This window comes from Tachysurus fulvidraco, chromosome 17 (assembly GCF_022655615.1).
Source record: "Tachysurus fulvidraco isolate hzauxx_2018 chromosome 17, HZAU_PFXX_2.0, whole genome shotgun sequence".
In the NCBI taxonomy this organism is placed as follows: Eukaryota; Metazoa; Chordata; class Actinopteri; order Siluriformes; family Bagridae; genus Tachysurus; species Tachysurus fulvidraco.
In genome coordinates, this window is record NC_062534.1 from 13,022,724 (window position 1) to 13,035,700 (window position 12,977).

General features: G+C 36.1%; 1 protein-coding gene across 3 annotated transcripts in view; it reads left to right on the forward strand.

Annotated features, from left to right (window-relative positions):
- The first annotated feature begins 204 nt into the window (after positions 1-204).
- Positions 205-12,977, forward strand: part of fgf13a (fibroblast growth factor 13a) — a 97,172-nt gene continuing 84,399 nt past the window's right edge. The window contains exons 1-2 of one of the 3 annotated variants that reach the window (XM_027135817.2): positions 205-496; positions 717-894. In XM_027135817.2, the coding sequence (XP_026991618.1) occupies positions 846-894 (49 nt within the window). In that variant the 5' untranslated portion in view covers positions 205-496; positions 717-845. Of the gene's footprint in view, positions 497-716; positions 895-12,977 lie in introns of those variants that run through there. The other 2 variants (XM_027135819.2, XM_047802650.1) reach the window with 2 other exon arrangements.

A 12,977-nucleotide genomic window follows, 5' to 3' on the forward strand; every position in this document is an offset into this window, starting at 1 on the left:
CAGACCCCATCCTCAAATCCCAGAGCGCATCATATAGAAATTCCACTAATGACCTTACATTTCGCATCTCTTCTTTCATTCTCGTCTTCATTGCCCTACTGTAGCCGGCGCAGATATCACCTGGGAGGATGTACATTCATACCCTGTTGCATTGTCTGGATTTTCTTGTGAGCTTGTGCAATACCATAGGTCCATAGGTCAGAGCAAATTTGCCCCCGGTAGTAGACTATATTACATTCCGCGTAAAGGCTATGATATCATCTTTTCTGTAAATTCAGTAGGTGGTTCCTCTGCTTTTTGGTTCGTGTGTCACAGCTTACGTCTGCGGACACTCGGTGGAACCCCCCTCTTTCCTCCTCTCCTCGCTTTTTGTTCGCTCCTAGCAAAGCTGGAGAGGGGGGTCGCGATTTTAGATGGAACAGAGCGACGTGCGCGGCGGATGCGTCTTTTTTATGCGAATGTGCATTGATGTAGGAGGCAATGTGGACGGGATAAGGTAAGATTCTGACACGTAAAAAAACGAGGTTAATATACATACGAGGTGTTTAGTGTTGACTTGAAAACAGAGCGCGCTTTTGAAACTCGCCGTTTTTGTGCATGCAAAAGCTGTATTCACGAATATACCATGCTACGGGTCGATGATCAGCTACATTGGGCTTCTTTTTTTAAATGTCAACAAATGAATGACTTGTATAATCTCCCAATCTGTTTTGCAGAGCCTTTATCTCATTACCTGGTACCTTTGTTTTGGATTTGGCAAGGATCTGATAGAAGAAAGAGCTCAAACAACGGGGGGATTTCGATTCCAGTTTAAATCGGGGAATTACGCGTCCAAACTGGGATCTATGAGCGCAAAAGTGGCGAAACCTAAAGAAGAAAAGGATGCTTCCAAGGGTAAGAGGCGAGGCTTGCGATGCTCGAGCGCTGCCTCTACATCCTTCGGTTTAAAGCGACCGTGGTTTTTCACACCCCCCGCCCCCCACCCCAACTTCATTGCATTGTCCTTCCAGGCTTCTGAACACACACTAGATCAATACAGGCTTTTGATATCTATGCTTTATGGCTTTTTGTACTCGGCGATAATTTTTTGTTAAGTTGTAAACGGTGGCTAATTGAATACCTATTGGCTTTCTGTATTTAGCTAGATTTATTTAAAACACACAACCAAAAATACTCATCCATTCTGTAGCATGCAGGAAGATGATAGCATCGCTTTAATCGAACGCCTATAATGTCACAGGTTGACGACCCTGTGGAATTCCCCGAGCAAACCTTTTTACGCACCTAGTCGCAGGTTTTGGTAACCAGGCTGATCAATAAAAATTCAGATCACATTCGCGCTGATGTGCGATGACGCTGTGTGTTTACTGCGCAATGAGCCATTGCGTAAAAGCGATCTTCGCGTCGCGCGAGCAGACCGTAAACTGGCCCGCCATTGCCATGGAGACGGGGAGGCTGCGGGGTTGCCAGAGAAACCAAGCCTCTTTTTCGACCTCACGCGTTCATCAAAAGCGTTTATAAATACAAGGACACCACTAATCCAACAGTTGGGTTAAAACCATTAACAGAAAATTAGTCATGTTTTAAAAGGGTTTTAAAATGTGGAATACAAATAACACAAACTCTCATGCTTGCAGGCCAGCACACATTTTTGAAGGAATAATATAATTATGGAATTTCTGTGGACGTGTGGAAAACACTAATACTTTGGTATTTTTATCCATCTTGTTCTGGCACATAGAAATGTATCCCCAGGTCAAAACAAACTACAACAACAACAACAACAAAAAAACGGTTTATTTTGAACTGCTGAAATAATCAATGTTTCTATTCCACAAAAAAATAAACAAAACAAACAAACAAACAAACAAACAATAAAAACATCAACAACTATGACCTTTGAAACCTTTGCAATAGTTTTTAGTGTAGATGTCCTTTATAAGTAAATTTCTTAAGGGTATATGTTCAAACACAGTTATAGTACATACTGTATTTTAAGTTACATTACTAAGATAAATTAAAACCATGGAAGTCAGAAGTTTGACAAATTTGTTACCTGCAGTCATTCATAATATCCCACAGAAACCTGCATGCACTAGAGTGGATTGCTATGGAATCAGTCAGTGGATATATAATTATCTGGGTTGACAGCACATGGGGACACTTAAGTGTCACATATTTTCAGGTTGATGAATTGATCCAGACACAGAGCCAAAGCAATAGATATTCCTAGCACAATTTAGAGAAGCTTTATTAATCATAAAGCAGCAGAGATGCTTTATATTCTGTTCTGACACCTGCTCTAATCTACCATGCTGAGTGGCTGGCTGCTGCTAGAGGAACTTAATTCCTGCTGTGGGTATGTAAGAAACACCTGAGGGTAAAATGCTGGACCTTAAGTCCATATTACTACAGAAAAGCACTGCCGAGAGCTCATTCATTAATTGTTCTTTTATGCCATTTACATTTGACAAAATAACCTGGAAACAAATTTTAGCCTTGGAAGTGACTCTATAAATATCAAACCATGATAAACACTTACACTGCAAAACCACATCAGAACTGATGTACATCTGACTGTGTAGCCCTTAAGGAAGGCTCCATCTGCTTCATAAACCTGCCACTTTGCATCAGCACCCTGCTTACTGAAATGTTTAGGAAATTTTCTGGGCCTGTCAGTTTTTCACATCACTAGACCCTGTCATCAGTGGAGGTGAAGTTGTATTACAAGTTCATGTCTGTCAGTAGCCTATGTCCTTAATTTGCCTATTCTCAAGCCCCAGTACATGTTCACAAATGACAGGCATTAAATTTTTGACAGAGCAAATACATCCCTCTTATTTAAATATTTGCCATTAGTTTTAGCCAAGTAACTTACAGCCAGTCAGCAAGGACCCTTATTATTTAGCATCATTTATTTACATCATATTAAATAATTACACAATATGGCATGTCCACAAGTTCAACAACTGGTGGCTTATTTAAGATAATCTTTTTTTTTTTAAACTAATCAGTGCTACAGAGAATTTCTTTTGAAGTTGAAGTCCATAATATCTGGAGCTGCTCTACAATGCCCCTATGGTTGCAGTTGTATTTATTATAAATTTCTAAGGTCATGTACAGTAACACAAAGGTGTCATTTAACTTTTACTTTGCCTTGATATTGCTTTGCAAATCTGCATGATGTTAATGACGTTACAGAGGCTGTTTTGGATTGTACCTGCAGAGAGAGAAAAGCTATTTCTCTATAAGTTCAAATCAAACTGAAACAACCTTCTAGCCAATTGTCTTAGAATACTACATGTTCCAGCATGACGATGCCCATGTGCACAAAATGAGCTCAATGAAGGCATGGTTTATCATGATTTGTGTGGAAGAACACAAATGTCCTGCACAGAGCCCTGACCTCAGCTCCACTGAACACCTTTAGTATGAATTGGAATGATGGACCACTAGACCTTCTCACTTGATATTAGTGCCTGACCTTTTGCACCAACGGTAAATATGCAAATCCATAGCCTCATTCGAAAATCTAGTGAAAAGCCTTCCCAGAGGAATGGAGGCTGTTATAACAGCAATGTGGACACAATATAAATTACCATAATTGTTTAAAATGGATAATTAATACTCAGATGTCCACATACCTTTGGCTATATAGTGTATATACCTTATAACATAAAGCTATTACACCTGTAAAGATCGACAATGAGCCATGATTATGCTCCATAAGGTAATTTATACTCTTTATTCACAACAGTTAGTTCTGATTTACATTTTTTTAGCAGCTGTCCAATTATATGCTTATATTTTGAATAACAAGGACATTTATTACTAATTGTCCATGTTTGCATTTTTCATGAACGCAACTACTGACTTAAATGTGGATAATCATAAGATGTAAGTGTAAAGGAAGAAAGGAAGACAATTCAGCCGATTCATTTAACAGGAACATACCAAACATTGTAAATTAGCTAGTCTGAAGGGCAGTGAGTGTGGTTTCTTTTGGATATATATTTTAGTTCAAAAATAAAATAAATTATTTGGACAGTGTGTGTCCAATATGTCAGTTACTCAATATTAAATTCTGTGTAAAAGCAATATTGGCCTATATCATTCTGTTATACTGATATAGGCACAGCTGTGATTTCCTTTGGCTTTAGGCCTACAGCAGTATAACAGCTCTCTTTGCACAAAGCTGCTTAAATAACGTGTGGTTGTTTAACATTTTTTATGGTGAGCTGCAGCTGTATGGGTTAATGTGGTGCTCTTTAAAGTCTGTCTTTGTGCTGAGTTAAACTTAATAGTATGTAGAATCAGTGCCTGCTTTTTTGTGAGAAAGTTACATTTTTTTTGCTATCTGTCAGAAATTCCAGTGGCTTATACATAAACTCTGACATGACCTACCTGGTGATGTGGGTGTCGTAATCTGAACAGCTCTCTATGTCTTCTGCTGGGAACAGTGATGTAAGCGGCCCTGGACTCAGTCTCTGCTCTCATTCTCAGAGAAGCTTGATGAGGCACAGCACAATTTACTAGGCCACATCCCTCATCTTAAAAGATCACCACCTGATATTCTCTTCATCTGTCCCTCTCAGCTTCCTTTTGTTCCTGCAGGCTCTACAATACTTAAGATATGTGGACTTCATTTAATGCCAAATGAGCCAGAAAACATGACTAATGTCTTCAGCCACATCTACAAGTTTTACAAAAGCTCTTTTATCCCAAATACATGTTACTAGCAGTGACAGCAGTTATGTTGACAACCCCATTTTTTGGATTAAATGATTATTTAAAGATCTTGAAATTCGTCACAAGCTTCCATTCACAAATATATCTTCAGCATTAATGTATCGAAAGAAAAAAAGGAAATGAATTGAAAGAAAGAAATGTCATCCATCGAGTTACTAATATTGCACTAACCTTAACTCTGATAAGCTAAAGATAATTCAGCTTTTCACAGTTTCTTTTTCTTTTTTTCATACAAAAATATACTTTTTAATCTGGATGTTTAATAGCATCTTCATTTCACAGATTTGTCCATGTGCTGAAGGCTTTTCCACAGAACAGAACAGTATGAACTGTTACTTTGAGAGGATTACAGGATATTCAGATAATCACGATAATGGATTTCACATGTGCATTTCAATACTCACCAATTAGTAGTAGTGAATATCTGTTTCTTAGTGATTGGTAACCTGATTAAATGACTGTTTCGATTTTAGAGAGCATTTGTTTACATAGTGTTAAGACATCATTATTTATATTGCCCAGTTTAAATGACATTAGAAGACAAAATCTCAGGGAACACGGGAACGAGCAATGAGGTGTCGATGGTGTATAATATCTCATGTCAGATGCAATCAGAGCAATCATGCATAGTGCTACCAATCTGGCCTTTTTTTTTCTTGTTTAAGCTGAAAAGAAGTATTTCACCACAACATTGTAGGTTGTAGACTATTCCATTGTTTTCCAACCTTTTGTTTTGAATTGGTTTAGCAGCCTTCAGTTGATAATGTGATCAAATTTTGTACAGAATTTGATGTAGGTCTACCATTAATTTGCAAACAATGATTAAGTAGAGAAAGACTATGGGACTAAGTTATGGGCAAATCAATGACAAGCCCATTAAATTATTTACCTATCGGCAAAAACATATGAATTATTTACACTTACAATTTATTTCTGATTGCATCAATTAATTTTAATCACTGCCTTTTAATTCAATACATCAATCCAAATATTTGGATTCTTACACTCCTATTTTACCAACATTACAAAGTAGTTGATCTTTTTGAACTTAAAATATATAACATATAGGTGACTGATATCAAATAGAGTAAAACCTAGAGGCTACATCAAAGTAATAGATTTTAAATTCAGCATAATTCTGGAAAAGCTTCATTCAGGTTTCCATGCATCTTCATGTTCATGTTTCATGTGCTTTCACTTGCAATATTAGGTGTCTAGCAGGTTTCTAGGAAACAAGGAGAAAACACTGCAGGTGAGATCTTCATTAAGTTAGTGCAGAATTAGAAATACAAAATACATTGAATTGCTCTAAATAAATAGCAAATCATCAGGAACATAAAAGTAATTGCATGTAAATGTTAATTCCATTAATACACATGCAGGTCAGAGAATAAACAATCATAAAGAATTCATAATAAAGCAGCTGTTTCACTGCTATTAAAATGTTGGAGTTCGTGGCATGGTACTGTATGTTAAGTTATCTCTGATTGTCATAGACTACATTTAGCCGATATAACATTTGTTACGTTTTTCCCAGTGCCTAAATAACTTCCTGCTCCAAATCTTTCTTGGTATTAAATGTGAAATTTACATCAGTTATGACATAGCAAGCTTGTTGCTTGTCATCTCTCTAGCAGTGATGATGCTGTGCCTATTGTTCCCTCCTGTAGGATGATGCTAGGATTGTATTTCTATAATTGCAGTGCCCACAGGGATTAGTATTACACAGCATAACTGGATTATAGTCTGTACAGCAAAACTACAGTATAATGACGCAAACTGTTTATGAAAGGCTGGTCAAGATGATAATTTAGTGTCCAATAAGCATGAAGATTGCATCATGAATAGGCTCATTGCCCTTTATTTCAGCTGTTGCCCTCCAGTATTTTCAGTGTGACTAAAGTTTAATTTCTTCTTACTGTTTGTACATACAGAACTAACTGCTAATATCTATGGAAATGAACCCAATAATTAAAATGATACTTCTACATACTTACATGCACTACATACCTATAGGAAACAGAATTCCTGATTGTAGTATAAAGTAAAATATTTTGCTATTTAAAATGGGTTGATCCATTACAATGGTCATGGTGTTCTGCACAATTTAGTATCCATGCAAACCAGACATTAAGGTAAAAGTAAAATAAAATTTAGATATATGTGACTGTAGAAATGACTTTTCAAAACAAATAAATCAAGTAGAAAAATTTGAAGGAATGATCACAGTCTTCCTCAATGAAGGTGCACATGAATCAAACCAAATACTGCAGTGCATTATGGGTATCCAAAAGCTAGGGTACATAATGTGTGCAGGATCACCTCTGGTGTATTATAGGCATATGTTCCACAAACAGTGCAGTATATACTGTAGGGAGAAGGGTGTATTTTGAAAAACTATGAAACTTGCCTTATAGGACATTAGAAGAATATGGCATGGTGGTGCAGTGAGTAACAGCTCTACGGCACATGCTTCGATCCTGAGCTTGGCTTAGTCTTGGTGGAGTTTCACATGTTCATTTTATGCCCATGTGGAGTTCCCCTGGGTTCTCCAGTTTCCTTTCCGTCTCCCAAAAACATGCAGATAAGTGAATTTGCAGCTCTAAATTGCTAGACTTGTGCGCTTCAGATCCACTGTGATCCTTCTAATGAATGAGGACAGTTTGAGGTTGAAAGGTTCCTTCAGTGTTGCTTAAACAGCTCCAGCCAATTTAACAGCTAGCATAGACTTTTTATTCTTAAATGACATACTGAACTAATGTACAGGACAGCAAATAACTCTTTAATTCCTCAGGCCATACTGTCTGCTACATAGATCTCTTTCACTCCTTCGGACTAGAGTTCAATAAAGTGATCAATAAATTACTCCTGTGCCTTAAAAGCCAATTCTCACTTTATTTGTGGTCTAAAGATTCACTGGAAATGTTCTTCCACCTGCAAAAAGGCTAAGCTGAGGTCACACAAGTAATTATGAGGAATCTAGAAATTTGTCAACCTTACGATTGCAGCAGTAGGTCATTGTGTGTGTGTGTGTGTGTGTGTGTGTGTGTGTGTGTGTGTGTGTGTGTGTGTGTGTGTGTGTGTGTGTGTGTGTGTGTGTGTGTGAGAGGAAATCTATAATACATTTTTTTGTGCTCCACAGAACACTGTGTTGCTATGCAGGAATTAATTTCCTGTTCTGAAAATGAACTAATTAAAGTTTTCTAAACTATGAAGATGATTAGCATAAAGTAACTAAGTCAGAAGATAAAGCACAACCAGTATTCATAAACAAAAGGCTGTGTTTGTTGGTCAGGAGAGTAGGTGAACATTGTGTGAAAGGCTGTTCAATGAAGGTGAAAGGAAGCTTAGATATTGTCTCCAGTTGTCTGCTTAGTCTAATGAGCAGAAGCCATGTTCGCCCCATATGATGCCCAGTGGAATTACCTGACATAAAATGGACCAGAATGTATTCCAGAAATTGATTTAATGTCTTGAATCCCATCAGTACTTATCCTGACACACCTGGATGAAGCAAAGCCTGTGTAAATTTATATTATAGTTCTTGTAACAGCTTCAAACAAGTGTCAGAGACATTTGCACCTCCATGCAGATCAATACTTACTGTCTATCTTTCTTTTCAGCCATCTAAGAGCAGCAAATATTTAGAGTATTATGCCCAGGTTATTGACCTCTGCCATCATTTACCAAGGTTGTGAGCTTAATGCCTTGACTAGGAATACTAATTAAAGCATAGGATTGGTCTTGCTTTGTCTACACTGGACGTTACTCAAAGGGTAAATTGCTCATAATCACATTGGTCTGTGACTCACTCACTTCAAATTGCTAATTTGTTTAATCCTGAAAAAATGCCTCTAGAAATCACCATTAAAAGCAGAAAGGTTCGGAGCACTAGCTGGATGGAAGCAACTAAGTAACCTTTTTTTAATCGAACCTTCTTTTTGTTGTGGTTTTTGTAATGTGTAATATTCGACTCCTGATATTTGTCACATATACTATGATTGTCAGTCCAAATTATTTACTTAATGTTACTACAAAACTAGTATGTAGTCGTGCATTTAGTGCAAGAACTGTCAAGAAATTGGTTTAGATATAGTTTTAATGATACAAAAACAGTTCACTGATTGCATCATTGATATAAGTGTTAATAATAAGAACATTAAAGCTTTCACATTCAGTATTTGACACTGGACATGTATAGATATTTCTGTACAAGAGTCCATGTGTTTCAATGCTATTGGTGTGTGCATGTGGCTCTCCACTGGAGCGTTAACTGTGATGAGACCATGTGTTTGTCAGCAGGGAATGAGGCATTGTGTGAGGAACGGTTACTATAAATAGTGGTCCAGCATCCAATTCTTTAAAGATGATTTCACATGGTCTACAGTGATACACATGACAGGTGCCGCAGTCCTCCAGTATTGTACTCAGGAGAGTAAATCATTTTCACAATGAGATGTAGCCAAGCAAGAATAAGCCATACATGATGACTTACATTGCCCCTATGGAGTTGCCCATATGGAGTTAAATCATACTCACCCTAGCTTGACCCTGAACACATGAGACATGAATGAAAAAACATTTTGTCTTATTGTATTTGCTACTGAAAATATTTCAATCTATTGGCTACGAGACACAGCTGAGTCACGTTTGCCTGGATTGATTGGTGCTAGTCATTAGATGGCGGTTTGCATATACATATTACAGTAATCAAGTAACATATAAATAATAAATAGAAAATCTGCAGTATTTGTGTGTATGTATGAGTTTGTAAGACCTTGAAAATATTATTAAAAATAGACTGCAAATTTTTAGTACTACCGCTTCAAAAATTAGCATTACTTTTCAAATACAGCAGTATATTTGAGAGTGCTATTTATTTATTTATTTATTTATTTATTTATTTATTTATTTATTTATTTATTTATTTATTTAAATAGTTTGAAATTGGGCTGGTTATTAAGCACTGGATTTTTTTGAGCATTTTGTGAAACAGACCTGGCAACAAATGGATCTTCTTTACTGTTACTTCTGTTACAACTTCAGACTTGAATGAACATTGAAATGAAGTTTTTCACAAAATATCATTTGTAAATTTTAACCTAAGAATTCCACTGGAATGCAATACCATCTTGGTGTCTGCACCAGACATTGTACAATCTGCCCTGACCCTCTGCGTTCTTATAAACACTTGATTTCAATTTATCTTTGAAAAGGAACAAAATTTGGTATTGCTGAAATTTCAGCCATAATTGCAGTTGTTTGCCAGATAAAATTAAGAAGAATCGTTTGTCTACTCTTCTGTGAAACTGCATCTTGCAGATGGTGTCAAATTTTAGAAGATAAAACACAGCTCGTACATGTAAAAATCCAAAACATGAAACAAAAAGCAATGACTGTGAATCAGCATCAAAAATATGTTTTGGCCACACTTTTTGCAATTTTATTTTCTTGTGATTATAAGATGCTTTCTTGTAAGCTTGGTGACAGTCACATACTAAAGAAAGCAGTCAAACATAGACTTCAAATACAAACTACTTACTGTAATACAGAAAACTGCACTGTAATAAGTTTCCCATATTTGAATTGAGTTTCCTGAGTTTTGTCAATAAGCTATGTTGTTATTAAAGCTTCTTCAGTATGGAAGCATGGCATTTAGTGTTGCTAAGAAATGATCAGTGGCAAAAAGGCAGTAAGCCAGACTTATTCATTTTTAAGTGTTGGATTTAATAGCTGATCTATTTGTGTGTGTGAGAGGGAAGTGATTTCCTGTACAGCTGTGGCTGGCCCTTAAAGAAGAACAGAAGTTTGGTGGTGTAATCATCAATGCTTTTGCTTTTCTGTAGTGTCTACTTTTCTTTTTTGCACTTTATATTCTTTTTCTTGTTTTATGTATGCTTGAGGAAAATGTTTCCATGGTGGCTTTAATGTTATGCTGTCTTTTGTTGTTATAGTGGCACCATGGTCACACAAAGCTGTTTACTAACCCCACGGGTTTTTATAATTGAGTTCTCACTGTGTGAATCCTCTCTGTTTGTGAGAAGAGCTCAGGTGGAAAGGATGCTTCTGCTTGGCCAATCTGAGGAACCGACCATCTTTCAGCGTGGTTGACATTCACGTAAAAAGCATCCCTTATTCTAGAGGGTAGGGTGGGGGTGAGGAGTGGAAGGGGGATGTAAATATTTAAAGGCTTGTAGCTGGCATGGGGTACACACATGCACATTTGTAGGATTCATAAATTCATAAAGGTCCATGAATTATTTATTTATTTATTTATTTATTTATTTATTTATTTATTTATTTATTTATTTATTTATTACCTCTTAAGTAATATTCAATAAACATCTGAATATCCTATCTGAACTGGTTGTAGTGTAGTTGTGCTGACATTATATATTTAATTCCAAAGCTAATGTATGTATGCTACAGAGATTTTGACTTAGGAATGTGTCCTAATGAACATTTTTGAATTGTAATCTTTTTGAAATATAATCTAATTCTGTTTTGTTTATGATTAACTAATTGGAAAGTAAAATACTGCTTTGTGGTGAACTGACATTTCATACTGTATGCTCATTTACTGATCAGTTGAGGGTTAAAAGCATTGCTTGGTGAACTGATATATTTCTGAAGATTTGAACTGAAAACTTTTACGTTCATTAGTTCAAAGCCTTAAACCATAAGCCAGCACTATAATATTATACTGTATGTATCTTAACTTGTAAAGCAAAATGTTTGCATGTATGGCAAGCAAGTCACATGCACAGACTGTTATATTTTGAATTAAGACAGTGATATAAAAACATCACATATAAATAGTGCTAAGAACAGAGAAAAAGTGTGGCTCTTTAAGCCTACACGTTTTGATGTGCCTGCTGGTCTGGAGGCCAGTAGGAGCTGTTTATGGTTTAATGACTGATGGTTTTCTTTATGGTGTGGGTGTCCTTTCTTTGAGCTTCACACTGTGGTCCAGCACATGTCTCTGCTGGAGATCCTCATTAATGCACACCAGCCCCCAGTCTGTGCACCCACATGTACACACTTTCATCCACAAATACCGATCTTCGAGAAAATTTCTATTCTTATCCTCACTATTCCAAGTGTATTGCTTCATAGCATGGTGCACTCACACTCTGATACACACACATATATATATATATATATATATATATATATATATATATATATATATATATATATATATATATATATATATACATATATATATACATATACATATATATGTGTATATATATATATATATATGTATATATATATATATATATATATATATATATATATATATATATATATATATATATATATATATATATATATACTGTGTATAATGGGTAGGCTCCAGGCCACCTGCAATCCTGTGTAAGACAAGCAGTTCAGAAAATAGATTCATATAAATGCTTATCCAGGGTCTAACAGTACAATTGCATTTCCACTTCAATAGATATGAAAAATAGAATTAAACTTACATGTTGCTTTAACATAAACTATTGTACGTTTTCACTATTTCACAGCTGAATGCAAAGCAGAGGACCGTTATCACCACAGAGGTTATTTTTTACAACAACAGCAAGTCTTAGTAGTTGCAAAGTTAGTTTCTGTTATCACTTACCATTCAACAGCTATAAATGCTATAAACCTCCTCTCTAGCTTCTTTTCTTAAAACACAAATATTTGTCATGTTACTTGTCATGGAACTTTGGGTTTTGAGAGATGTAAAGTATAAAGTATCACACTGGTAGGCACAGGCAAGAGTAAAATAGTTTTCACAATTTATTGTGCTCAGCTGCACAGCAGGACCAACACTCCACATATAGCATGAAAGATGAAGGGCCCTGATTATTGATTACATCAAGATTTTATAGACAGAACTCAAGTAAAGAAGATATGTAAAAGCAAAACATCATCAAAATATGGCTCAAAATCGCCACATGCTCATCTCCTGATCAAGCTGATCTGGATCGGGTCAAGGTCTGCTAGAAGATTTACTATACGTTGTTTATGCCTAATTCCTGACAACTCGTCTCCAGTCCCTACTGCCCTTGTCATAATCTTAAGAAAACAACCGATGACAATGTCAGTCTCTGGTCACAAAAGGTACAAGGTAAAAGCATAGAAGGGCAAGGCCTTATAAACATCTTTAGAGTAGAAATTTCCACCACATACTACAAAATTGTGAAGCCTTCTGACCTAAAGAAATTACACTGTCA